At 43.1% G+C, this 24,133-nt stretch overlaps 1 protein-coding gene across 3 annotated transcripts; it reads right to left on the minus strand.

Moving 5' to 3' along the window:
• Nucleotides 1-7,085: 7,085 nt before the first annotated feature.
• LOC122112051 (protein FAM156A/FAM156B-like) lies at nucleotides 7,086-22,813 on the minus strand. Of its 3 annotated transcripts, none has more exons than XM_042684882.1 (2): nucleotides 22,313-22,813; nucleotides 7,086-8,497 (listed from the first exon to the last, which is right to left on the minus strand). In XM_042684882.1, the coding sequence occupies exon 2, from the start codon at nucleotides 8,377-8,379 to the stop codon at nucleotides 7,738-7,740; it is 642 nt and encodes a 213-aa protein (XP_042540816.1). In that variant the 5' UTR covers nucleotides 8,380-8,497; nucleotides 22,313-22,813; the 3' UTR covers nucleotides 7,086-7,737. The 3 variants fall into 3 exon arrangements, with proteins under 3 accessions (XP_042540816.1, XP_042540815.1, XP_042540817.1); XM_042684881.1 differs by lacking the exon at nucleotides 22,313-22,813 and adding an exon at nucleotides 21,737-21,865; XM_042684883.1 differs by lacking the exon at nucleotides 22,313-22,813 and adding an exon at nucleotides 20,309-20,446.
• Between the last annotated feature and the right edge of the window lie 1,320 nt (nucleotides 22,814-24,133).

Below are 24,133 nucleotides of genomic sequence, written 5' to 3' on the forward strand. Positions count from 1 at the left end.
ACATACCACAAAATTCATATATCTAAAGGAACAATGCAGTTATTTTTAAGTAAATTAGACAGTTGTATAGGGCACAATGTCGTTTCAAAACAGGATGTTGTTACCCACATAGGTGTTTATCGTTCTGGTAATCTCTAAGCGCTCCAGGTTCCAGTAACCCCTAACATATGTACTGTTTCTGGGGAACTAGTATAAAGAGACTCCTCCGTGTGGTTGGGGACATGGCTCAGTTGGAAGAGCCAATGAGTGAAAACATCAGGTACGGAGTTTGAGTGCCAGTCTCAGAAAAAGAAAAGAAAAGAAATAACGTGACTCATGCAATAAGTGGGGCTGTGTGTGGAGATTCTCCCTTAGCAAAATATTTTTGAGATGCAAATGTGAAATACCATCTATCAGTAGTTTTTCCACGTACATCATTTAGTAACATTCTACTGTGTGGATGTATCGGCTTTCATCTCTCCCTTCACCAACTGATAAATATCTGCCTAATAATTTTCACTTTGGGGCCATCCTGAATGATGATGCTTATGGATATTAGAATACATGATGTTTTATTCTGTTTGCTGCCACTAAAAACCCATTACCACGACTTCGGCAAGGTATGGAGACAAAGGGTTTATTTTGCTTTGTGGGGCTGAATCCGGTGATGGCCTTGCTGGCACAGCTCTCAGATGAAGCAAGAGGAGGGCATCACTTTACAGAAGTCATGGAGGATGAGAGATTCCGGGCCAAACTGGCTCTCATAGCCGACCCACACTCCAGATGACACTTTAATTAGTCCAATTCCCTCCACCATGCTGAGGATCAAACCCAGGGCTCTGCTTATACTAGTCAAGTGATCCTTCACTGATCCTCATCCCAAGTCATCATTTACTTACTGAGGATTGCCTGTACTAATTCATTCGTGAGAGAGCACTATCACCTCTTAAAGGTCTCTCCTGATCCTACCTCTCAAACTCTCTTAACGGGGACTGAATTTCATCCTGTCTTTTGGAGGGGACAACTCCTAGTGCATGTGGACATATACCTTCCTTTCAAATTTCTCCATGTTTTCCATTTGTTTGTCCTCCCGTGCGTGACCTACACAGGGAGCTGTTGTCTAATGACAGAGAGCAGTCAGAAACACATGTCCTTGTCACCACTGCCTCCTTCTTCTTCCTCTTCCTTTGCCTTCTGTTTCCCCTCGTCCTCATTTTCTTCTTCTTCTTTTATGCTGGCCTGGGACTTGATCTTAGGGCCTTTCCCTGAGCTTTTGTGTTCAGGGTTTGTGCTCTACCACTTGAGCCACAGCCCTAGCTTTTTAATTTTGGTGTTCAGTTGGAGATAAGGACATCATGGAGTATATTGCTAATCCTTTGTGTCTAGTTTAAAGCATCTTGTATTTGTATACAACTACAAGCCAGAATTTTGTGTCTTCTTTGATAAAATGTGTGCATAATGTAAAGTCATTTTGCATATTCTTGTGCTGTATGTGGGCTGAATTTTTAGGATTTTTTTTATAGACTTGAAGTAGAACCTTGTAATTTGTATAAATGACAAGCATAAAATTCTACCATAAGATACTGAAAATTATGCAGTTTCACATAAAACCAAGAAATGCAACAAAAAGGAGACTCTCATGGAGTTTCCTGTTTTGAACCATGATCCTCAAATCTCTGCCTGCTGAGTAGCTAGGATTACAGGCATGAGCCACCAGCACGCAGCACCTTTCTAGTGTTTTTTCTTTGGTCTTACAAGGAAAGCATTCCTTCCTTTCCCATAATGTCTGTGATCATCTGCGGGTTATAGTAGACGCTCTTTAAAATTTGGAGCCCTTCCCCTCAATCCATAGTTTGTTGAACTTTTTCTGGTGGCAGTACTTATGCTTGAACTCAGGGCCATGAGCTTCTTTGCAAAGGGCTAGCACTCTAACATTGGAGCCACAGCTCTACTTCCAACTTTCTGGTGATTATTTAGAGAGAAGGTTCTCAAAGACTTTCCTGCTCAGACCAACTTCAAACCATGATCCTCTGCTCTCAGTGTACTGAGTAGCTACCATTAGAACATGAGTTACCACAGCCATGCCTTGCTGAGTATTTTTAACTATTGCTCTCTTGGATTTGGTGAAATGACTTTTTTTTTTTTTTTGTATCAAGATGATATATGGCTGGGCACTGGTCACTCAAGATTTTAATCCTAGCTACTCAGAAGGCTGAGATTTAAGGTTCATGGTTCAAAACCAGCCCAAGCAGGAAAGTCTGAGAGACCATTACTTCCAATTAAGCACCAGAACAGGAGTGGAGCTGTGTTTCAAAGTGATAGAGCACTTGCCTTGAGTAAAAGAGCTCAAAGACAATACCTAGGCCCTGAGTTCAGACCCCATGGCTCATAAAAATAAAAATAAAACAAGACCAGATGGTTTCTGTCCTTAATTTAAATCTGAATGCTAACCAATCACAGATTCTTAGGAGAAATGTTACTTGGAAATTTTGTGTAATCTTTTGTGTATGCTGCTGGATTTGGTTTGTTGAAATTCTCTGTGAGATTTTGCATTGACATCCATGACAGATCTTGGTCTGTAGTATTCTTGTGAGATCTCTGCCTGGCTTTAGTAGAATAATCCTGGTCTCCAGAATGTATAGAGAAATGCTGCCCTTGACACCTCCCCTTTCTCATATTCTGGAAGAGTCTGAGGAGGATTTGTATTATTCCTTGGTAAAAATGGCTTGATGGAGGCTGGGAATGTGGCTCAGCAGTACAGTGCTTGCCTAGCATGCATGAAGACCTGGTTTTGATTCCTCAATACCACATACACAGAAAAAGCTTGAAGTGGTTCTGTGGCTCAAGTGGTAAAGTGTTAGCCTTGAGCAAAAAAGAAATTTAGGGAGAGTGCCCAAGCCCTGAGTTCTCAAGCCCCAGGGCTGCCAATAAATAAATAAATAAATAAATTCTTAATGGAAATGATGCAATCCATGTTTCTCTGGGTCTGGCTTACATCATGTAATATATTTTGTTCAAGTCTTTCTATATGCTTATGAATGGTATAATATCATTCTTTGGGATACATGAGTAGAATTGAGTGTGTACGTCATATACACATACATATACATACATATATATATATATATATATATATCTCACATTTTCCTCATTTGTCCATTGAGTGGCACCTAGACTGATTCCATATCTTGGCTATGATAAATAATACTGCAATAACCATGGCTGTGGTGGTAGCTTTAATGTGGCCTTGTTTGTAGTGTATTGGAAAAACGCCCAGGAGTGGTGTGGCTGGATCATAGGTTAGATCTATGTTTGATTTTTTTTTTTTTTTTGTCGGTCATGGGGCTTGAAGTCTGGGCTTGGGCGCTATCCCTGTGCTGTTCAGCTCAAGGCGAGCACGCTACCGCTTAAGCCACAGGACCACTTCCGGTTTTCTAGTGGTTTATTGGAGATAAGAGTCTCACGGACTTTTCTGCCGGGTCTGGCTTTGAACTGCGGTCCTCAGATCTCAGCCTTCTGAGTAGCTAGGATTACAGGTGTGAGCCACCATTGCCTAGCCTATGTTTGATTTTTTGAGGACCCTCCATACTCCTTTCAAGAGTGGTAGAACAAGATTCCCTTTAGGCCACATCTAACCCAGCATTTGTTATTGTTAGTTTTTTTGATAGTGGCCATTCTTGCTGGGGTGAGGTGGAAACTCAGTGTTGTTATGATTTACATTTCCTATATGTCCAAAAAAGTTAACATTTCTTCATGGGTCTATTGGCCACTTTTACTTCTTCTGAGAAGGCTCTCTTTGTGTCACTAGCCCACTAGGTAGCTAGAATGTGCCTATAAATCTATAAGTAAACACACTGGATGGTAAGCAATGGGTTACACATGAATTAAATGAAGTGCAATAGACTCTATGGAGAGCATAAATAGTATAATTATTTGAAAAGCCTGATAAGTCAAAGCCCAATATAGTAAGTACTAGGAAATGGGTAGTTGCAAGAGGGAAGGTTGTAAGATTGTGGCCAAGAGGAAAGGGACAGAAGAATGAAAGGGGAAAGGGGAAGAATGCAGATAGTAATTCACTGTATATACCACAGAACTGAGAAATATAAGGGAAGGGGGGGGTGAAGGTGTTGAAGTGATTAAAAGATCAAGATGCATTATATACATAAACTGCTCTGTTAAATGGCAAAAAAATCAACACATAACCTGAAAATTAAGCAAATAAGGGAAGGGGTGGATTGGGAGTGGTGGATGAGAATACTGAAAGCGGTGACATTGATCAAGATGCACTGTATTCATAAAGTGCTTTGTTGAGTGGCAACTCCTTTGTATAACTACTTAAAGAGAATAAGAATACTCAAAAAATGTTGGATGGAATTTACCCTGCATCCAGCTGTACCTAGCACCTTCATTGCAGGAAGAGCTTCATTTCTCTTCCCATTTCTTTTCTTCCAGCTTTTTACCCAGATTTTCCACTTGTGCATTCCATTTTAATCCTCTTGGTCCCAATATCTTCTCATGTGCTGATACCTTTAATTCAATGTCTGGTCTAGATTTTGACATGTTGAAGAGATGGGGACAACACACGATTCTGGATCCTAGTCTATAACTTGGGATGCTGCCCCACTTCAGACGCCAGTGCCCTATAATCTTCAAATACCTTTTACCTGGTTGGGAAGGAACACTTGTAAGGAGCTGGATCTCACAACCTCAGTACATCCACATAGCCATTCTCCATGTTCCTCGTGAAGATCTTAGATAACACTGCAGAAAAGGAACTTCTCAGCAAGACCTCCATGTCCAGTCATGCATCTGTGATCCTTCCCACCCCTCTCCTCTCCTGGCCACCCTGGCCTCACAGGGGATCAATTATGTACTCTCTCACCATTCCATGATCCTCACTATGGTTCAACCATTTTATCCTCTCTAAAGTTTACCCAGAAATTTAATCCCCAATCCCACAGTGTTGGAAGGTGTATAGTAAGGGCTCTGTTCTGGTAAATAACGACACAGGGATTAAACAGCATTTGTGGGAGCACAGAAGGCTTAAAGCCACGTGAGGACACAACACTCATCTACGTTTATCCTTCCATGTTAAGCTGTGAAGACTTAGTAATTAGGCGCTTACTATACACCAGAGGACAGCACTCGATCTTCAGTTGACTTCCCAAGCTCAGAAGTAAGATAAATAGAGTTCTAGTGTTCATCAACTCCTCAGTCTGTAGTGTTTTGTTATAGCAGCCCAACTTGAACTAAGACAGTATCTGATCCTTCTCCCTGATGAAATGCTCCTCAAGTGAAAGTGAGGACTAGCTCCACAAATCCTCTTTATTCCCCAGCACAGCGGTCACTCAGCACAACATGGAAAACGGAGAGGTAAAGCCAGAAAGCTAAAATGTTGGTAACTGTCCCAGCAATTACAACAGGTGGCAAGGCAGGTGTGACTGATGGATTGACTTGGAAGGTCTGCAGAATGCAGTTTGGTGTGTGGGGAATTACACAAGGGATTATGTCGCTGACCAAAACTTTACAACCTCTGTCAAGTCTCTCCAACACGATAACCATTGTGCCCATAATGCCCACTGAGTAAGGATTCCACAACAATGTTTTATTTTGCCGGTATTGATCTTGTACTCGGGGTGTCAAACTCTCCTTAGCTTTTTTGCACAAGGCTCAAGATTGTCTGCAGGGGCTTGAGCCATGTCTGCACTCCATGGCTGTTGTTTTTTCCCCTTTGTAGTCCATTGTCTTTTTATTATTTTTATTTTATTTTTTTTAATTGTATTTTATCGTAAAGATGTAGTCCATTGTTTTGATGCTTAGGCGGAGATGGGATCTTCAGGACTCTTCTACGGTGACAGGCTTGGAAAGTTAATCCTCCAGATCTAAGCCTCATGACTCATGGGATCACAGGCATGAACCACCAGAGCCTAGATTCAACACATCTTAGGAAGACCTCCCTGGTCATTTAAGGTATGTACTGTCCATCGAGGTCACTGGGTCCATACACTTCATCTCAGTCATGACAGCATGACAGAAAGGGACTGGTGAAGGGTACCAGCTACAATGGAAGCCTGTCTTGGTTTGTTTGTCAGTTTTGCCTTTTGCTGGATGTGAGACCCTGGCAAGTTCCCTAACTGGAGCCTGACACTGTTGCCAAAATGATGTGTCTATGCCAGAGGGGAAATGAGCTAAGGTACGTGCACACAGAGAATAATGTTTAACACCTATTAAATAATCAGCCAAGTGCAATGTCATGATGCCTTCTCTTAAAGACAGCCAGACTCACCATACATATACACCCAGGTACACATACATGTACACATACACGCATACCTACACACATTCATATGCAATACATTCTCCCCAGACGTTGGAAGATAGTCCTGGCAAGGCTGGTTTAACTTTTCATCCCTGATGAGATTCCAAGTCCAGAATGTGAGTAACTCACCTGTTTTTTAGCCAGTTCCCTTGGAAGGAGACAAGAAGGTGATTGCAGCAGTGCAGCTCTGGTGCTTCCTTAAAAGAACTGACACAGAGAAGAATTTGTTTTCAGCCCAGAAGAACGGCACAGCCCCTGGCTGGGAACATATCATGGGTTTCTATAGAGGGAAAAAATGCAGATTTTTATCAGTCAGGCCTCCTTAATTATAAAGACTGGTGTCTACTTCCCAAATTGACTTTGAAATAACTCAATGATGCTCTGGTTCCCAGGAAGCAAGCATACGATTGCTATTCATGTTCACCAACCAGTGCACCAGGCCACCAGGAATGGCCTTTGGATACCTCAGCCAGGAAATTAGTGCCAAGCCTCAGGGCTCTTATGGGGGCAAGTAGACTCGGCTTCCAGTCTCCTGTGTGCAGGAGTATACCCTCACAACCTCGATGGCTGCCTGCTCTGAGGGCTGGTCCTTGCCAGTGCCTCCGATGGTGACTAGAGTAGGTTCTCTTCCTGTTCCCCACACACTCTACTCCCATCTACCCTGAGTCTCCCACTACTGAGTGCCTGTTGCCTGCTCCACTTCACTGGTCAGGGATTTCAAGGTAGTCTCTCAGATCCCACAAGAAACAAACCACTATCGATTCACAAACCCCAATTCTAAAGTTAATTTCCTTTCATGTGCACGTTTATTTGGTATTGGTGATGTTATGAAAAAGTCCTGCGTGGGAGAACACGCAATTGCTAAGGAGCAGAGAAACATTTACTCACAGTTAGTTTATCATAGTCATAATACTTTACACAGACAGTACAATGGTGACCCACTAGAGTCCAAATCGACATCCCTTTCCCACACTTGTGTTCCAAAGCAGATTCTTGAACCCGGATCTCAGTGTCACATCCTGCCACTTCAAACTGACAGAAAGCTGCTCCTGGCTGACAGTCAATAAAATGGCACAAAAGCACATGGACATCGACAAGGCAGTCATACCACAGAGACAGCTTACATCTTACTGGCACAAGGTAGAGAGCAAAGATGGAGAGCCAGGTGGAGAAAGTGACCACATGTGATGAGTTGAGGACCACCGATATGCTGTTTCCCATGTCCCAGAATGCCTCACGACTGTCCTACAACAGCTGGCAGGAGAGATGACAGACTTCCCGGGAGCGAACGAACTGTCATGCCAAGAGGATTCTGGTCAGCACAGGGTTAGGGAGTCCTAAGAAGAATGCTCACTGTGCCCAAGAGGGACACGAGTCCAGAAGCTGACCACACAGCACGTCTGCCTCCCTTCAGTCTCTGTCCCATGAGGATCACCATCTCAGTTGTCTTTCAGCCACTGCTTGAGCAGCCTCTGGAACATCTTCTTGTTTTCCTGCTGCCTCTCCCGTGGGCACCTCTCTTCAGGTGGCTGCTGCTGCTGCTGCGCCCCCTCTGGCAGAAGGCTAGGCTGGTTGGTGCCCATGCTGAGGGTCAAGCCACTGAGGCCCTGTACCAGCGACTCCCAAGAGGAAGAACTGGCGGTGGCATTTCCTTCCCCTGAAATCCCCGTGGATGGCCCGTGGCCCTGGCAGTATCGACATTCACATCGGATCCGATTCTGAGCTCTGTCATCTGGAGAAGATCCGGTGTTCCTTTCCACTGCGTAAGGAGCCATATGGTCGCGGTGCCTGCGTCTCACGTGGCCCGGGGACGCCTTCTTCTTCTGAGATAACCCCAGCCTCTCCCAGCGCCTTTGCCTCAGCAGACTCTTCTCCTCCCTGTAATGCTGCTGAACCAGCCCCTCGGGCAGAGGCGCAGAGGCACTGGGACCTGCACCTGGGCTCAGCTCGCTGAAGCTCATCCTGAGCTGCTGGGAGGAACAAGGCTCAGAGACCATCATGACCTCTTGGGAGGCCGCAGTAATGGTCAGCCGGGGAGACCCGGAATTCAATGCCGCATTCCATTTCTCCAGTGGATCCATGGGGTCTGGTCTGAGCTGGAAGCCCTACTGGGGTGTGGTGTAGATGGGATGGTCAACAGGGAGGACTTGCAGTAAGCAGAAGGAAGCTAGAGACCATGGGCTGCCAGCAGAGGCCACACTGTAACAAAGGGGAACAGGACAAGGAGGAGAGTCCATGGTTATGCATTTTACTTTACAATCCTGTCCCTCCTCTTCCTAGGTGTCAAAACCACCTCCTAGGCTTCTTCTGTGGATTCCATGTGCTAATGTACATCCAGAGCTTAGGAAGTCAGCTGAATGACATACTGGTTTTAGAAATGGCACTACTTATTCCATCGATGGAGCATGCGTACAATATGGAAATCTACTAACAGTATTTGTTGACCGCTGACTCTTTATAGGCCATTCTGGAGAATGATTATAAGAACAAGCTATATTTGACTAACATGTGCTCCTCTCCTAAATATTCCTAAACTTGCATACAGTAAACGTTATGAAATTGTAAGTATGTTTACCAAGGGTGACAAACCTCTGGGGACTCTTGTGTTCATGATCACTGGCTTTACATCTAATGAAAAGTGTAAACTTTGTCCAAGAACATAAATGTTCTCATTACCTCACTTATGAAACAATGCCTTAGTAATATAAATAAAATTACTTTTTTTAAAAAAAAGCTTGCTTCGCATCATCTTATATGGTCATTTGTACAGTTTTTGAGCTTTTCTGTTCATCTGATAAGACCTATATGAATTATTGCACATAAGGGAAACCATGGGACCTACGTTTCTTTGGGCCTGGCTTACTTCACTTAGTACAATTTTTTCCAAATCTTTCCATTTCCTAACAAATTCCATTTCTGATGGAGGCATAGAATTCCATTGTGTATATATACTACATTTTCTTGATCCATTCATCTACTGAGGGGCATCTGGGTTGGTTCCGTATCTTGGCTATTGTGAAAAATGCTGCAATGAACATAGTTGTGCTTGTAGCTTTAGTATGGTCTTGTTTGTGATCATTTTGGTAAATTCCCAGAAGTGGGATTGCTGGCTCATAGGCGAGCTCTATGTATAGTCTTTTGACGAATCTTCATACTGCTTTCCAGAGTGAACAAGTTTACACTCCCACCAACAGTGCAGTAGTGTTCCCTTTTGGCCACATCCCCTCCATAGTTTTTCTTTGTTGTTGTTTTTAATGTACTTGGTAATTTTTTTGTTTTTTTTTTCCCTATGACATCCCCTGTTGTCACTGTATTTGATTTTGGTACCCTGCATCGTGTATATACATTTATCTAATTTGGGTATTGTAAGGGGAATAACAAAATGTTGAAACAAGGACACAGGATGACCCATTACAACAATGATTCTCACAAGGCACTATGTTGAAAATGAACTTCACAACTTCTTCGGGGGAGAGAAGAGATAGGGGACGGAAGGGAGAAAAACAAAGGGGGGGTAACAAGGTTCAACAAGAAATGTACTTATTTCTTTACTCTTGTAACTATAACCCATCTGTACAGCATCTTTACAATAAAATAAAAGTTTGCTCATGCTTATGGAAATTACCACAAGATTCCCACTATGTGCAAATAAAATTTTCATGTACTAAAAAATTCAGCAAAATTCTGTAGTTCCACAGCATGGTTGGGACTCAACTAAACAAAACACTGGTTCTTTGAAATGATTAATATGTTTAATAAACCTGATCAGGGGCAGGTAATAGTGGAGGAAATGGGAAAGAAAAAAATCACATTACCACTTTCAAGCATGAAAGAAGAGAATTTACCACTGATACAAAAAGCATGTTTCTCCACAATCAGCTCTACATAAATAAATTCAAAACCTTGGTGTGTTGTCTCCATTACTGGAAAATCATGATCTATCAATATTCACCCAAGATGAAACAGTGTGTTCAGTGTTACATCATTTACAGTAATTGAGCTATTAATAATAAATCTTTCTCCAAATTCTCCAGACCTCTAAAAACTAACATCCTGATTTCTGCTTCTGTGAGTTTTACTGTATTGCATACCTGCAAATTGGAATAAGGAGCAATAAGAACTTAAAAAACCTGGCTCATTTCACTTGCCATAATTACTCAAGTTTCATCAAATTTATAAAGAGATTAAGGGTAAGTAATAACCCATCTGTTTGTATATATGAACTTATGGATATAAATTTTACCCACTAACCCATTAAAGCACATTTAGTGTATATACACCTCTTGGCTGTTGTGAATAATGATACCATAAAGTGAGAATATGAGTATAAAAGAATATTTCGGCTTGCCTAGTGAGTTTCACTGCTGAATTCTACCAGATTTAAAATGAAGAAATTATACCCTTTCTACACAATACCTTCCAGAATACAGAGCAGAGGGAACATTTCCAAATGTGTTCATAAGTGTAGCACTGAACTGGTACCATGAAAACAGAAAACAGACAGGTTTTCTGTCTTGGCATAAGAAGTAAGATAAACGTTCTTCAAGAACAGCCACAGTTCCAGGCCAGCAATGTATGAAAACAAACAAACCATGATAAAGTGGGTTTTCTGCCAGGAATGCCAAAGTGTTTCTCTCACTAAGGTGCAAATCCTGTCAATGTATTTCACAGTGGTGCAGTCAGGAAAAAGAAGAACAAAGATAACATCAGATCAAGATATATATATTTATATATATAAATATATAATTACTTGATATGAATTTAAATCCACTGATGACATTAGAAAGACTAACATACAACAAATAGAAGTTTACTTCCTGAACCAGTCAAAGGGCACATTCAACCTAGAACTGATGTCCTACTTAATTGCCTCAAATGGACTGGATTCTCCATTAGGCAAGGGCAGCTTCTCTTTTTTTTTTGGGGTCCGGTCGTGGGGCCTGAACTCTGGGCCTGGGCGCTGTCCCTCAGCTCTTCAGCTCAAGGCTAGCGCTCTACCACTTGAGCCATAGCGCCACTTCCGGCTTTTTTCTTATGTGGTGCTGAGGAATTGAACCCAGGGCCTCAGGCATGCAAGGCAAGCGCTCTACCACTGAGCCACCTTCCCAGCCCAAGGGCAGCTTCTCTTACTGTGACTATTCAACTTCATGCTGGACATCTTAGATGGTACAGCAATGCAAGGAAAGTAAATAACATGTCAATGAGAAAGGAAGAAACAGAACTACCCTTCCTTATAGATTTCTATGACCATCCATATGAAGTACTCATTGTGTTTCCATCCAAATTCCTGGAACTAATAATTGAGGAGACAAGATCAAGCCATATGTGCAGGGTGGTACTCCCCAGCACTTAGGAGGCTGAATCAGGAGGATTCTGGTTTAAGACCAGCCCTGGGCTACATTGTGAGTTCCAAACTAACCGTAGTAAGAGCTTGTCTCAAACCCCAAAAAGCAAACAAAGAAAATAACAACCCAAAGATTGTCAACCCATGGTAAAAAGCCATATGAATGCTAAAAATCTAACTTAAAAACAATACTTTTTATGATAGCTACAAACAGAAAAGTATGCTAATGAAAGAGATTTAAAATCATAATTATAAATGGAGAGAACCAACATGTTTATGGATTAGAACATGTACAAAGGGAAAATTTTTAATTACCTATACTTGAATTAATCCAAACCAATCAAAACCCTAGAAAGCAATATGTTCATATAAATAAGCTGAATTTGCAATTAATGTGGAACTTCAATGTGGAACTTTTTTTCTGGTTCTGAGGCTTAAACTCAAGGCCTGGGCAATATTCCTGAGTTTTTGTGCTCAAGGCTAGCACTCTAACACTTGAGGCCACAGCTCCACTTCCAGCTTTTTGGGTAGTTAATTGGAGATAAGAATCTTGCAGGCTTTCCTGCCTGGGCTGGCTTCGAACTACTGTCCTCAGATCTCAGTCTCCTAAACAGCTAGGATTACAGATATTGCACTGGTACTCTTCTGGAACTTCAAATTTCAAAAGTAATTAATTTGAACAAATCATATCATTTACTTGTTTTGTTTGCTGATACAGGGCTTAAACTCAGGACCTGGGAGCTGTCTGTTCGTTTTTTTTGTGTTTTTGTGGGGTTTTTGCTCAAAGGTAGCATCTTGTGGGTAGTTAACTAAAAATAACGGCCTCATAGTCTTTTCTGCCCCAACTGGCTTTGAACCAAGATCCTCCTCAGATCTCAGCCTCTTGAGTAGCTAGGATTACAGGCATGAGTCATCAGTACCTGTTTCAATAGGGATACAGGTGGACCCATTGCAACAATGAGATGTACAAGATGTTATGTTGAAAAATGAACTATACAACTTTGGCGAGGCGGGGGGGGGGGGCAGGGATGGTAAGGGGAAACAAAGGAGGAGGCAACAATGCTTGATAAGAAATGTACTCATTACCTTGCTCATGTAATTGTAACTCCTCTGTATGGTATTTTCACAATTTAAAAACTTATTAATAGAAAAAAAAATAAAACCTAAAGATTAAAAAAAGAATATTGTTCTGGAAAGGAACAGACACACTTCAAAGAAAGAAAACATATTCCATAAACACATCCATACAAATATAAACAAATGAGCACAAGGGAATTTGAGAGAACAATTTTCTTACAACTAGTCTTGTATATCTATATAAAAATATGAATCTCACTGGGCGCTGGTGGCTCACGCTTGTACGCCTAGCTAATCAGGAGGCTGAAATCTGAGGATTGCAGTTCATAAGCCAGCCTAGGCAGGAAAAGTCCATGAGTCTCCTATCTCCAATTAACCACCAGAAAACCAGAAGTGGCGCAGTGGCTCAAGTGGTAGAGTGCTAGCGTTCAAGCCCCATCTCACACACACACACACACACACACACACACACACACACACACACACACACGTATAATTTATATATGCAATAACCAAAAATGGTCTAGAAGTAACCATCAAATGTTTAATAATAGGGCTTTCTTTTTTGGTCATGGGGCCTGAACTCTGGGCCTGGGCACTGTCCCTCAAGTCTAACACTGTACCATTTGAGCTACAGCGCCACTTCGGACTTTTTCTGTTTATGTGGTGCTAAGGAATTGAACCCAGGGCCTCATGCATGAGAGGCAAGCACTCTACCACTGAGCCATCTTCCCAGGCCCAATAATAGGGCTTTCAAAAGATCCAATACATTGGTACTAAGCAGGCTGATATGTGAAGATCTTTGTTCGAAGCCAGCCCGGGCAGAAAAGTCCCTGTGAGACTTGTATCTCCAATAAACTACTCAAAAAAAACTTGGAAATGGCCGTATGGCTCAAGTGTTAGAGCGCTAGCTTTGAGCACAAAGAGGCTCAGGGACAGCGCTCAGGTCCTGAGTTCAAGCCCCAGGACTGGCAAAAAAAAATTTTTAAGATGCTGTACAAGAACATTTAAGGCCAGAGAACAGTGAAGAGCAAATTTGAAGTTAAAATCAGATGTAGGAAAGAAATAAATGAATAAGCTGGACTTCATCAAAATTTGAAACTTTGGCTCAGAAAAATCTGTATGGTATTTTCACAATTAAAAAAAAAACCTGTGAGTTAGGACAACAAGAATGAAGCTACAAACTAGGAAAAATGCGTGGGAACCAAAGATCTGACAAAGATCTTACATCCATAATTTAGAGAGTACTTGTAAACTTAATAGGGCCAGCTACTAGTGGCTCATACCTGTAATCCTAGCTACTTAGGAGGATGAGATGTGAGGATCACAATTCAATACCAGGCCAGATGGAAAAGTCTATGCAACTCTTAGCTTCAATTAAGCAGTAAAAATCAGAAGTGGAGGTATGGCTCAAGTGTCAGAACACCAGCTTTGTGTTAAAAAGCAAAGCAAAAGTGCTACGTCCTGAGTTCAAGCCCCAATACTCAGACACACACACACACACACACACACACACACACACACACACACACAACTTAATAGTAAGAAAAAAACAACCCCAAGTTAGAAAATGAGGTGGGATGTGAGCATATGAAACAATGCTCAATATCATAAAAAGTTACAGACATTGAAAGTGACTCAAAGCCAGCCAGGCAGGAAAGTCTAAGAGACTCTTATCTCCAGATGACCAGCAAAAACCCAGGGGTTGAGGTGTGGCTCAGTGGTAAAGCACCAGCATTGAGTAAAAATGCTAAGTGCCCAGGTCCTGAATTCAAGCCTCAGGACCAGCACAAACAATAGCACAGTCTTACTGTATGTTGATTGAAAAAACACAAGTGGCTGATGTTTTAATAAGAGAATCTCTCCATAATCTTTCAATAAACAAATCTTGGAAGAATTTTATTTTAAAAACATGGTATATTAAATTGATACTTTAGGGCACCAATCCAAGCTCTATCCTTTTAGAAAACCTGGAAACCAAGAATTTGCTTGTGGTTGTGGAGCACAGTGGGGACTCAGAAATATTTGTTAATTAAATATTGCACTAGGAAACAAAACAATGTTAAAACCTTCCAAATCATGTCATTTAACCATGCATACATGCAAACAAGAAGCATGCATCACAGAATGAGAGTCTCTTAACATTTCAGTCCTTGGAAGCTGTTTCCAACAAGCTTGTCCAATTACATCCCAGAGCCAACAGCATGCCCCATAAATACTTATGTGAGAGACATCTGGAACATAATCTTAACCGAATTATCTCTCAACCTATAGACGTATGTCAGAGGGACTCACCCTCTCAGCATCCTATTTCTTCATTTACAAAGCCAATTCTCACAGAAAGAAAAGAATTCTCACAAGTATCTTTTTATGAAGAAATACTGAGATTTTAGAAGCATTAACTCACACTGACCCAGGTGTTACTCAATCTTTCCTATCTGTTCCTTGTCGGAGTGAAGTTTTCCAGAAGGCTGCATGTGCTCTGAATCAGTATCCAATATAGGATGTTGTTTCTCCAATGGGCATGATACATACTGTCTGTCCTATTTCTGTAGGCACCACAAGGTTCTGGAACCACACATGTGAAGTTACACAGGATCCTCTCTAGAGGTGTTAAGGGTAATGAGGCTTCAAGAAGTCCTCTGTTTGGGGACAGGGGAAGAAGTGACTTCCAGTCCTTCATCATCTTACTCACCTCATCATGTAAGAATCTCGTGGTCCAGAGCTGGCCATGCGGCTTAGTGGTAGAGTGCTTGCCTAGCATGCATGAAGTCCTGGATTCAATTCCTCAGTACCATATACACAGAAAAAGCCAGAAGTGGTGCTTTGGCTCAAGTGGTAGAACGCTAGCCTTGAGCAAAAAAAGCAGCTCAGAGACAGTGCCCAGGCCCTGAGTTCAAGCCCCAGGACTGGCAAAAAAGAATTTCTTGGCCCAGAGACCTTGTGTTAAATTTTTGTTTTAAACACTTAGGTCTCAAGTTTCCTTTCTCCCCATCTCAAGGCAGCTTCTGAAGACAGGAGACCACTGCCTGGAGTGAACCTACAGAGTTTATTCCACAGAACTTCAGTTGGGATGTGTTGTCCTGACCATCAACATGGGATTGCTTCCTACCTTGATAGTCAGTTTAGTGTGCTAAACTGTTTAGGCTAGGGTACCTTGGCGATGTAGCACTAGTGCAGATGTTGCCGTGAAGGTATCTGTGGGAGTAGTAACCTCTTACAATCATCAGACTTGAAGTAAAGCATGTGAGTGGCTTCCAGTCAAGCTGATGGTCTCAAGAGCAGAGACTGAGGCTTCTCAAGGTAGAAGCAATGCAGTCTGAAGACTGGAACACAAGACCTCTGCTGGAGTTTCAGCATGCTGGCACTCCTCCAGATTTCACACTCAAGAATGCAATGTCCAATCTCAGTGGTGTGATCTGTTCTCTGGCTTTTGGATCTGCCAGCACTCACAACCCCATGCAGACAATGCTTTGAAATAAGTAAGTCTATCCATAGCTCAATGCAGATATGCATAGCTACCTGGATCTGTGAAAATACTACTGCTTTGTTTACTCTGCAGTGTCTTGATTAATTTACCCACAAACATCATATCATATCTCAGCCCCAAAACACTGATTGAGTTGTGTTACTCTCCAGTGCCAACTGATGTGGATGACAAGGAATCTGATTCGTTTATGTGGTACCTCCCATGTAGCTTAAACTATGCTGTAGGTGTTTTACACCCATTCCTTTGTCTCATTTGGGTCTCCCAATCAACCTCCAAAGCTGGCAGAGCTCTTTTCATTTCACAAGTGGGGAGGTAGAATGATGTAAAAAGACAGACTTCAGTAGCGGACCCACACTGGGATCTGGTGGGAATGAAATCTTCAGGAGGTAGATGACTTGGGTTAAAGACAGCAGGGTGAGGGTGAGGGTATCTGTGTTTTGGGGAGCGTCTAATTCTGTGAAGGAGCAACAAAATCCAGGGCATACCCGGGCGAAATCCAAACAAAGAAGTAGCTCCAATGAACTATAGGAAAGTGCTCGATCTGACCTGTAAAGATCCATCCGACCTAAGGTGATGGATCTAGACAGGAACTCCACAATGACACTGCCTGCATTCTGGTGAAAGATCATCCAGGAAAAGCTCAAAGAGGGGCAGGAAGAGAAAGGCTCTCAGGCTCACCAGAAAAGTCTAATGAGACCTTAATGTCCTTCCCTATAGGGTATGAAGTGCAAGAGTAAAGCCTTCCTCCAGACTATCCCACAGAAGCGTCAGTAGGTGTAATGATAGGAAATGTGTCAGGTTCCTTTCTTTGTACTTTCTCTGCACTATCCTGTTATATGGTCCTGAATACAACCCTGTCATTTGCGTATTCACAACTGAGGTGAGGGCTGTTTCCTTGGGATGATACAATAGCACATGGCAGAACTGGGGAACAAATGTGCTTGTATGGAATACCAGCAAGTATCCTTAACCATTACATTATACTGTTGTCACAAAAATAAAGTCCACGCATCTACAATGCTCACCATATAAGGAATTCTGCTCTTGTTTATTAGTAAAGAGAAACTCCCTCAGTCAGGCTTAGTCAGAAAAGCACCTTATCATCACACAAAACAATCAGGGGGAGGAGTGTGCCTTGGTCAGATATAATTTGTGATCTACCAATGCTACCAAGGACCATGCATCTTTTTCTTTCCCACTGTGTCCAGGAGTGACATCCACATGTTCCTTTCACCTTGGCAAATGCTGGGTCACTTCCCCATTACTCAGCCAACTGTGGGCCAGTGAAATAGATGAGAATAATCATCTTAGATGAAAGATTCTCTAATAGGATGGCTCCTTGGAAGACTTTCACCTCTTTACCAACCTTCAGTACTCAGCTTAGATAGCACTCCTTCTACCAGGTCTTCTCTGGTCTGTTCCTCAATCCCTGAATGGATTACCTGCCTAGGAGCTCCTACAGCACCTTGTTCTTGCCCCTCTCCCATCCTTAACTCTTCCCAGATGGCAAATGATGGTTACCTGTTTTTCTTATTCACTAGCCTGGGAGCCAACTGAGGCCAGCAAATTTCTCTAGTTCACTCATCATCACAAAGTTTCCAGTCCAAGGGTGTTAACAAACATCTATCAACTGAATGTGGGTCCTTTACAGATATCTCAGTATGTCAACCCTCTAGAATCCATATTGGAAAGCAGGAGATTACTGCATTGAGAAAAACATTGAGAAAGATTAAGTAATGTCTCTAATATCACATGACCAGGAAAGAGCAGGATTCCAACTAGGAGTCTAGATGTCTATGCCCCTGGTGGCGTCACTGCCTCCCGGAACTCTCAGTGTCCTTAGAAGCTGAACTAGCAACCAATCCCAGCGCAGAAATAGGAGAGGGAAAGTCCTAGAGGCCAGGTTCATGTGTTAGAAGCCAGTACAAGGATCCAAGTAACAACTGAGCAAATATTTTCCATCCATGCCAGGCTATATCCTCGGTACATGGAATCCTACTGCCATTAGCTCCCATTCTAGTTGTGGCAAGGAGAAAGAAAAAAAGCTAAACAAGTAAACGCATATGATGTCCAGACCACTCTAAAGAACTGTACTGATTTTGAAGTACAAAGTAATGACACATACATTATCTACCTTTCCCTGATTATATTAAATATACTTAGGAAAAGAAATATGTTTTTCAGTCCAAAAGAATAGAATTCTTTGATCACTATCAGTTAACCACTAGGATGATTTTTTTTAGAAATGGCAAAATCCTACAGGTAAATAATTGACAAATATTTAAGCAAGTGAGGTGCTGAACTTTCTGTGACTACCTTGTTGAATGCTAGGGGAAGGAATCCATGTTCCCTCAGTGCATTACTGCACAGCTCTGCAAGTGTGTCTCACACCTGGCATTCAGGTGTTCTGTATTTCTTTTATTTAAGTGATAGGCTCTATCTCACTGTGTCTGGAATGGAAGGGATGCTCTTCTTAGGAGGGTCACTATAAAAGAACACTGAAGTCAGTAAACATTCAGAGACATCCACTTCTGAGTAGGAAGGAAGAAAATGGAAACGTGGTCCCTCAGTTAGGCATGTCGAGTCAGGTGGGCCACGAAGACACAGACACAGAAAAGCAGTTCCAGTACAAAGAAAGGGGGTGGAGAAAAAGAGGAGGAGTTGTCAAAGCAGCAAGAGGAAGAAAAAGAGAGTCTCCCTTTACCAGTGGAGAGTCCAACTGGTCACCAAAGTCACTGTTCTCCGGGTTCTCATTACAGATCTTACTGATGGCTGCCTCAATGACATCTATACCTTTCAACTACAAAATAAGATAACCTGACTGCCCAACAAGCGTTTACTGAGGGCACACTTGTACAGAGGTCTGGTCACTGAGATATCCAATATAGCACCCTCCTGAGGACAGAGCTCAGTCTGAGGAAGCAAAAGGCTCTTCAACATATACAGTAAGTAGAAGAGGTGGTGTCCGCGCTGATACTAGACACTTGAGAAGAGAGTGGGGACAGAAGACATAACATTTCTCATTCTGCTAAGTGAGCAGGAGGAATTCCAGCAAAGGAACTGCCATGGCTGTTCCTTCACAGTAGTCTATTTTCAGCTGAGAACCCCTGTAGCTACACATTGTAAATGGGAACACATAGCGACTGCATTGATACCACATGGTTCTGGACCCTGGACACTCTAGGGATAAAAGACCCAAAGATATCTGATAAGCAGAAAGTTTAGCTGTGATACTTTCAATCAACAGATGTGCAATATATCCTGAAGGGTAACAGTCTGCCCAAAACTCTTGGTCCATAAGGCAGGGGGCCAAACTGAAAAGTGCAACTGAAATAATGATAGCAGGATCAAGGAGAGGACTGAACTCAGAGAGGGCCTGCAGCCCAGGTGGTCAGGAAAGCGTTCCCCTTGGGCATAGGGGGATATATTTTATAGGCTATGTAACTCTTATATGACATACTTAGGGCTAAAACTACTCTGGATTTCATATGATTTCCAGATTTTGGAATATGTGCACACACACATATATTTATATCTTGATATATGTAAATACACCCATATATCTAATTTGAGATCTCTTCGGCATGGGACCCAAGTATAAAGACAAAATTCATGTTTCACATACATATAATATACATCACCTAAAAGTGATTATTGTGTAGTCTCTGTGTCTGTGCACGTCTGTACACATGTGCTTGAGTATGTGCACGGTTAAGGGTGAACCCAGGTTCTCAGGGTATGCTGTCTACCCTCTTTAATGCTATACCCCCAATCACACTTGTATTCTAACAAGAATCTGTCAAAGGAGATAAGTTGTGCGATTTTCCAGCAGTTCTGTCACAGTGGTGCTCAAAAAGTTTCAGGGTTTGGAACAATTTGGATTTTAGAGTTTCCGAATAGGATGCTCTGTTGGTATTACCCCTCTGTGCAGATGAGATAACAGGATTAGAGAGGTTTAGTCACTCGATAAAGATCACAAAGCTAGTTCTTAGCTGTGACCCCATCTCACCCAGGTCTTTAAAATACAAAGAGCCCCATACTATTCAGTACATCAGACTCCTCTCACCTCTTTTAATGAGATTTGCCATCTTATGCTTACCTGTGGTTCTCTTTGCCTTTCAATTGTCATCATCTGCTAAATATCATAAAAAGATTTTATGTGAGAACAGCACTATTACTTGCAGAACATAGACATTCCTCACAATGCATGATTGGTTTCCTAGCCCAGACCAGAAGCAATGATGCTTGAGTGTATTTCCCACCAACCTGCTGTATAAAGAAACAAAATGGACCACTCAGGTTTAGTTTTAACCCAGCGATTTCACATAGCCCCGAGTATAATTTTCTTTATAACCACTGGCAAAATGAAAAAAAAAAAGCATTCCTTGCCTATGAAAAATGTTCACAAGACTTTTTTTAAATGCCAAGATGGTCCAGGTAAAGAGACACTAGTCCTCTTTGATGCTTAAAATATGGAAATCTCCTTTCATCTGGAAGTGAAAGGGTCAGCCAAACAAGGCCATTTCCTTGTCGTTTTGGAGCACAACTAATAAATAACCCTAACACTCAAATTCATTTGCTCAGTTGGGTGTGTGTGTAAATCAATCCAGATAAACTCTATAGGGATTTCAATAGAAATTTGTGAGCAATCCTAATAGCAAATTTCTGATCCTGCATAGGTCTAATGCCCTGGGTCAACTGGAGAACCTTTGATGCCTTCTCCTCTGAGTATCAGACACTGCAGTTTGCAGCTTGCTTTAGTTATTTGACTAAAATGCTCTAAATATTTGCACATTACCATCTCATAGCCTACTAAAAACAAGGCACATCCTAACCATCTGCCTCTCATAGGTCCTAGGGAGAGTTTTTCTGTTTCCATTTGGAAATGTCTCCTTCCTTGAAAACACTTCAGTGATTTTTGTCTCCTGTAAGTGAGGTGGGAGATATGAGTAGAGAGCTGGGCAACGCCAAAGAAACAGGTTATTTGTGAACCTGTTGAATACTGATTTGAACCCAGTGGCATCCCAGTTGCTAAACGATGCCCACAGGAACTCCACTCTCACTTATCTGCTTAAAATCGGCCATCCCTAGCTAGAGAAAGAGAAATACGCCACACGCAGACTGTCCAACCGCCATACTGAGACTGGGGCGTCTGAGGAAAACGTGGGTTATCTCAGAAAGCGCCTTTCTTGTTGGCTACAGCACAATTCTGGTCCTAGGACCCCAACCCACACCTTCCCTGTTTTAGGAGACTCTCTCCGAGTCTTTCACCACTTCTCTTAGTTGGACAATTCTAGGGACTTTAGCACTCATGCTTCCACTCTGTCCACTCAGCTATATAACTGTCTTTGCTTGTGTCTCCCTCCGTGTCTATCTCCCACCCTTAATCTCTAGGTCTCTCCCTCCATCTCTCTGCTATTCCCATGCTCTAGTCTCTCCCACCTCCTTCGGTCAGCTTCTCTGGGTTTCTCTCTGATTCCCTCATCCAACCCCCTTCTCCTTCTCAGTGTCTCTCGGGCTGTCTCACGCGCGTTCTTGCTCCGGAGCTCGTCTGGACATCCAGTCCCCTGCGTGCCGCCTCTTCTGCTCAAGTCCTGAAAACAGCGCTGCGCTGAGAAGCCAAGGGTTAAGACCACCGAGAGGAGCTGCGCTCCGGAGGCTAGAGAGGCCGCTCTGAGGAGGGCGGGGTCTGCGGGCCCAGCCAGCACCACTGGGCGGGGCCTCCGCACAGATCTGGTCCTTGGTTTGCTGCCACGGCTCGAGTGTGGGAGGCAGGCAGCTTAGTGGCGGCTGCCTGTGTCCGCGCCTTGGCGTCTGGGCAAGGGTCGGCTCCGGACAACGCTGGCCACGCTGGCGGCGTCTTGGCCACCCTTCCAGCAGCGCGACGCGCGACCTGGCGCGACCTCTCCCTGGGGTGGGGTGGGGTGGGGCCTCCGGACACGGCTCTGAGAAGAAACTGTGGGCAGCGGAGGTGACGTCAGTGGCGGACCCCCGGGAGCCGGCGCGGGGACCCCTGAGGCCGCCTGCTCCGGGACGGGCCGGTTAGTTCTGGTTTCGAGCGCTTTGGGGGTACCTGTGCTTACCTTGGAGTTGGCCGACTTACCGGGTTTTCTTTGGGCCATGGGAAGCAGCGGTTCTTGAACGCAGGCTACAAGTTGCGCGCATTCGGGCTACAGCCCAGGAGGAGCGCTCCAGATGTGGAGAGCAGTGTCCTGCGGGGCTGCCCCGGCCTTCCAGCTTTATAAGGAGGAGACACGCCTGCCTGCCGCGGGTGGGCAGGTTTACAGAGAAGGGGCTGTTTTGTAATCAGAACTCTCGGTACGCTGAGCAGGGAATGTTCATCTCTGTTCCTGGGGATAGTTGATAAGAAACTTCTCATCAATATGGACTGTCCTTGAGATGGATAAAGCACAGGGAGTCGGAGGACCAGTTATTCTAGAGTGTTCTGGAAGCTTTAACAAAGGGTGGGCAGAGAGCAAGCCTTGAGGAGACTCCTTATAGGAGAGGGTGGTTCCTGATGGTCAGACCTGCTCTGAACACAAAAGTGTTACTGTGAGTTCTTCACCACGTCTCATTTCAGGGAGGCAAGTGAAATTTATCGTTCTCAACAAGGTGAAAAGCAGGGCTGTGTGTGTGTGTGTGTGTGTGTGTGTGTGTGTGTGTGTGTGTGTGTGTCTCATTTCAGGGAGGCAAGTGAAATTTATCGTTCTGAACAAGGTGAAAAGCAGGGCTTTGTGTGTGTGTGTGTGTGTGTGTGTGTGTGTGTGTGTGTGTGTGTGTCCATCCATCCCTGTCCTGGGGCTTTAAATTCAGGTCCTGAATGCTGTCCCTGACCTTTCTTTTTCCCTTCAAGGCTGGTGATCTACCACTAGAGCCACAGCTCCAGTAACAGCTTTTTATTTTTTTGAATAGTTTATTGGAAACCAGTCTCACGGACTTTGATGTCCTGGCTGGTTTCGAATAACTGTTCTCAGGTCTCAGTCTCCTTACTAGTTATGATTACAGGCGTGAGCCACCATTCTCAGATAAAGCAGGGTTTTTTTTTTTATTCCTACCCAGGTTGGTGTATAGATATGGAGATATTTTTACCCTGAAAGTAACTACCATGGCAAAACAATTATCCTAGAGTATCATTCCTCCTCCTCCTCCTCATTTTAAAAATGAAGTGATTTTTACTGTGTGTTGATGGAGGTGAGACCCTGGATCTCGCATGAGGTAGGTGAGTAACTACCACTGAGCTGCATTCTCAGCCCTTAAAAACTTAACTGACAAACCTGGTGCTTATGGATCAGCCCTGCAATCCTAGCTTCTCAGGAGGCTGAGGTCTGAGGATCAGTTGGAAGCCAGCCCTGGCAGGAAATTATATAAGACTTTTCTTTCCAATTAAACACCAAAAAATCCAAAGTGCAGTTGTGGTTCAAGTGGCAGAATTCTAGCCTTGAGCAAAAAAGCTCAGGGACAGCATGCAGGCCCTGAGTTCAAGCCCCAGGACAGACACTAAAAAATAAAAATTTGAGAAACAACCCACAGATTAAATATGTAAAACCATATAGATAAGTGGAGACATTTTCATCTTAACCTGGAGTACCACTTTGATGGATAAAAAGAATATTCTTTCAGACTAAATGAATGAAACCAGTTAGTTGTGTTTCCTAATTATTATTACCGTTCTATAAGGGATTGGCAACTTAGATACTAATCACTTAGGTCACCTTCCCAACAGCTCTTAAGTAGACAGTGGTTGAGTCCTACAACAGCCAGTGTTCCACATTTATTTCCTAAACTGAAGCCATCAGCCCTCACCTTCTGTGTACACGTCCCTTCTCCAGTGCTGTCTCAGTCACTTAAAAAGCACCACCTTCTACCCCCTGCTTAGGCAACAAATGTTGAAAGCCATCCTTAATTGTTGCCTCTCCACCAGCCC

Source organism: Dipodomys spectabilis, unplaced genomic scaffold (assembly GCF_019054845.1).
Source record: "Dipodomys spectabilis isolate Male_0828 unplaced genomic scaffold, ASM1905484v1 ptg000091l, whole genome shotgun sequence".
NCBI classification, from domain to species: Eukaryota; Metazoa; Chordata; class Mammalia; order Rodentia; family Heteromyidae; genus Dipodomys; species Dipodomys spectabilis.

Excerpts from the sequence above, each read along its gene's own strand:
- LOC122112051 (XM_042684882.1), bottom strand. The coding sequence starts at position 8,379 with ATGGATCCACTGGAGAAATGGAATGCGGCATTGAATTCCGGGTCTCCC.